Here is a 4,633-nt window from a genome sequence, read left to right as displayed (position 1 = left end):
GGACACCTTAATCATTCGCAAAACTCAAAACTAACCTTTCTGAGTATTTCCTACAAGGGGATTCCTACCAAAAAAAAAAAAAAAAAACCAAAAACCAAAAAACCAAAAAACCAAGAAAACTCATCTGTGCTGATTGGTTTTTGTCAACTTGACACAGGCTATAGTCATCTGGGAAGAAGAAACTCCAGCTGAGAACTGGCTCCATCAGATTAGCCTATAGGCACGTATATAGGGCTTTTTTGTTTTAAACCAGAACATTTATTTTATGACTGATTGAAATCCTCACGATGAACTGGATGCTGCAACAGCTGCTCTCTTGGGTTTGGGTGTTGTTCCTTCATGGAATCCTTGTCTGAGTCTGCGATGGACAATCCTTAGATGCCTCATCCGACCAGTTCTGGCAGTGTTTCGTCTCTTAGCCTCGGCACTCCAGTTGTGCTTTCTCTTGTGTTTGGCAGGGTAGCCACATTTGCCACGGGTGGACTTCCGAAGGTGGCAGGCTTTGGAGGCACAGCAGCGGCATGACTTGTGTGTCTTATTGCAACGATTTCCAAAGAATGGCATTCCTTTCATCATCTTGCTTCTGCCAGGGAGGATTTTCTTGATTAAAGGTTGATGTGGGAGGGCCCAGCCCTCTGTGAGATGTCGCCACTTTGCTGGTGGTCAACAGTAGGGCATGCAACCCATAGAGAGTAAGGCAGTAAAAAGTATTTCTCCATGACCTCTGCACCAGCTCCTGCCTCCAGGTTCTTGCCCTGCCTGAGTTCCTGCCCTAACTTGGATAAGAACACATAAGCCAAACAAGCGCTTCCTCCTCAAGTTGCTTCTGCTCATAGTGTTTCATCACAGCAATAGAAAGCAAACTAGAACAGAGTTCAGACCCTTTCACTTAGCATAATTTGGTTTCTCTGTGGTATAGCATGTGCCAGAGTTGTTTTCTTTTTATTTCTATATAAAATACACACTTCATACACTTTGCTAGTATATTATTCAGTTGCTAGACATCTACCTTGGTCCCAAGTAGCATGCTATTTTAAAATACTGCCATGGATATTCATGTGAAAAACTGCACAAATATCTGTTTTTGTTTCTTTGAAGTCGACATTAATGTAGAATAACAGGCTTTCTAATATATTTGTGCTTAAGAAACCAACTCAGTATTTTTTTTCAAAATGGCTCTGACCAGCAGTGTGAGTTCCTGTTCCCTAAATCCTTTAACCACAGCCATGCTATTGGATGTCATGTGACATCACAGTTCTGATTTATAATTCTACATTGTCTATGCTAAGCAACTTTCCATAAACTTGTTCCCTATTTGCACATCTTTCTCAGTGAAGTGCTTATTCAAATACTTTCATATTTTTATATGAAAGGTTTTTTTTAAAGATTTTATTTATTTTATGTATGTGAGTCCACTGTCACTGTCCTCAGACATACCAGAACAGGGCAACAGTTCCCATTACAGATGGTTGTGAGCCACCGTGTGGTTGCTGGGAATTGAACTCAGGACCTCTGAAAGAGCAGTCAGTGTGCTTAACCTCTGAGCCATCTCTCCAGCCCCAAGAAAATTTTACTTTCACACTTATTTAGTCTTCTAACTATTGAGTTTTAAGAAGGGTTTATATCTTCTAAGTACATGGGTCTTTTGTCAAATATTTGCTTTACAAAGATTTTCTCCTTGCCTATGGTGTTGTGTTTCATTCTGACACACACATGTTTTTGAGACCAAGTTCAGTTTTGTAAGTTCAGTCTCTTGAGTCACACTTTGGTGCTGTATGTACAGACACTTTGCTGAGCCCTAGGTCTTGAGCATTTTCACCTACGTCTTCACTAAACTTTCTACAGATTATTCCTTACACTAGGCATATCATCCATCTTGGGGGAGGGTTTGTCTGTTTGTTTTATCATAGGATACATCAACATAAAGATTCATCTTTTGTGTGTCCAGTTGCTTCACAATTTTTTTCAGTTGTTTTGCAGACTGTCCTTTCTCCTATTAAGCTGGATTGATTGATTTCTCAAAACTTAACTGACTGTAGTGTGATACTCTAATTCTAGTTGTTCGGACTGTTCCACTGATGCTTGTGACTGTCCTTACACCAGATCCACGCTGCTCTCATTACAGCCAAGTAAGCTTAGAAAATCAGAATGCAAGTCCTTCAATTTTGTTCTTTTTCAAAATGATAGCATCTATTTTGTGTTGTCATGTTCCTATAGAAATTTTTGAGTCAGTTTGTCAACTCCTGCAAAAGACTTAATGGTCTTTGAGTAAGAACTGTGCTAAATTTTAACCAGCGCCATTTGAACCCGTCTTTATCCACGAACATGGTCTGTCTCATCACTTTTTCAGACCTTCATTTGAATCATTTCTCTCAGTAATGTCTTTGAGTCTTAAGTATAAATATCTTGCAAGTTTTTATTAAACATAGCCCTAAGCATGTTTAATAAACTCCTCTAGATGCTGTTATTAATAATTCATATCAGTTTTAAATTAAATCTTTCCCATGTAATTAGCTCCCTAGCTTTTTTTCTCAAAGTCATAACCTCCTGCTAATTGTCACTGTTAGAAACACACACACACACACACACACACTTCAATATATGAGTTCAATCTATTCAGTCCCTCTAGTGTTATTTGTACATGGTTTCCAAGCTGACCACTTGTTTTTGAGTAACCAGTTGGGTGGGGGGGTGTCTTCCCTGGTAAAGACTACTTCCCCCATTCTCAGCCTTTCTTACTTGCCTACAGTTCTTTATCTAGGTACAGAGCACTGTGATAGTTCTGTTTTTCATATAGCATAATATTAGCATTATCCCTGTTCGTGTCTTATTCAGCAGCCATATTGTATTATGGGTAAAGGCTTCCCTGTCATCTCTAGGAGACAAACTGGCACAGTACATTTCCTAGTCCTCTGTCTCTTACAGTCTTTCTGCCCCATCTTCCAAGATGTTCCCTATGTCATGTACAGGAGCTGTATTGTACATGTATCTATCAGTTGAGGCTGGAAATGTACCCCCATAACCACTGGTTTTCTACATTTTGACCACTTTGGGTTTTCCATAGTGGTCTCCATCTGTTACCAAGAGATATGTCTTTGATGAGTGGTAAGAGATACACTTACCTATGGATATAAGATAAACATTCAGAGCGTGGTTAGAAAGTATGCTTGTTTAGTAAAGTGAGCATAGTGGAGAACTGCTGACAACTTTGATGCCATTTGTAGTAGATTTGCTTGTTCTTTTTTTTTTAATTTCAGTTTTGGATGGTCCATTGCTATTAAATAAAAATGCTGGATTGGTTGGTTGGTTCATGTTTTTTTATTTGTTTTTTTGTCTTTGGGGTTTTTTTTTTTGTTTTTTTTTTTTGTTTTTTTTTTTTGTGTTTATTTTTTTTTGTTTTTTGTGTTTGGGTTTGTTTTTTTTTTTTGTTTTTGGGGGTTTTTTTTTAACACAATCTTTTATCTGGAGATCTTGCTAAATTCATTATTAGTAGTATAGTAGTAGTCATTTCTGAGTAGGCTGGCTCCAGGCTAACCAGTTTCTATCACCAGGGGTTTCGTTACATGTCTTTGCTTACTGTTTTCTCCTAGAATCCAAACTCTTCATCATTGTAAACTGTCTCCTTTCTCTCTAATGTTTTTCTCTAATACTTTTTCTGATTTCACCACAGTCTTATTTTTTTTTTACTCAAATAAGGTCTTTTCCTATGCTCACATTTAAATGTGCTATTATGTTTTCAAACCGAAAGCCCATCTCTGTAGATGGTACACACTTGAATCTGGTTTGTCACCACCAGCCTGCCGGATCTACTTTTGAATGGACTGTTTAGTCCGCTGTGTTCAGCGTGATCGTGGTTGCAGCTCCTGAGGGGCTACCATCAGCGCTATCGTGGATGAGGCTGCTGCATTGCTGCCATCCTGAGCTTTTGGCCCTCAGGGATTATTTTTTATACATTTTTTTCTTCTATTTCTGTGAATCAAACCTAGGAACCTTGCATGTGATAGACACGCACACACTGTACTGCCGTTACATCACCTGTCCTTGTCTGTGCCTTGTCTACAGATTTCATTTGTAGTAAGTAAATATTTTAAGTGTGTTGTTGTTGTTGTTGTTGTTATACTTTTAGTTACTTTTCTTAGTGGTTCCTCTAAAGTGTGTATAACTCTTCATAACGTTCCGTTAATTTCTTGGTTGAAAACAAGTCATTCGACGACGTTAAGTTCAATCTCGACTCCAATTCTCCCTGACAAACTGTTGTCTGTGTGCTGTCGCACAGCACTGACAGCCTGTCTCTCTGCAGGCTGATGCCTCTACCGAGCTTGCTGTCCTTATTTTTACATTTCAGCCTCTCTTTTTGAGGGCTGTTTGTCAATCGGCCGAGGGAGAGGGGGATACGCTCACAGTGGAGCGTGTTTACAGCACATCATAGGGAGACATAGCTCTATCCTCTCTGTAGCATCCCGACAGGAGCACATCCTTCCAAGCGGCCCCGGGTGCTCGGAAACCGAGCACAGCTCACTGTCACTGCCATGCTTCCTCAGGCTCCCTCTTACTCTCTTCCCAGTCTGCTTTGTCTGTCCCATCGACAGCTCCGTGCTAGCCAATTTCTTGATTGCCACTGTGGCTATTGCTG

The 4,633-nt window shown here is 39.8% G+C and overlaps 1 protein-coding gene across 1 annotated transcript; it reads right to left on the bottom strand.

Moving 5' to 3' along the window:
• Positions 1-282: 282 nt before the first annotated feature.
• On the bottom strand, positions 283-576 carry LOC143439588 (large ribosomal subunit protein eL37-like). Its single transcript, XM_076925929.1, has one exon. The coding sequence runs from the start codon at positions 574-576 to the stop codon at positions 283-285; it is 294 nt and encodes a 97-aa protein (XP_076782044.1).
• Positions 577-4,633: the final 4,057 nt, after the last annotated feature.

This window comes from Arvicanthis niloticus, chromosome 27 (assembly GCF_011762505.2).
Source record: "Arvicanthis niloticus isolate mArvNil1 chromosome 27, mArvNil1.pat.X, whole genome shotgun sequence".
Taxonomy (NCBI): domain Eukaryota; kingdom Metazoa; phylum Chordata; class Mammalia; order Rodentia; family Muridae; genus Arvicanthis; species Arvicanthis niloticus.
The sequence above is the reverse complement of the archived record's forward strand: the minus strand, read 5'-3'. Positions and strand labels throughout refer to the sequence as shown.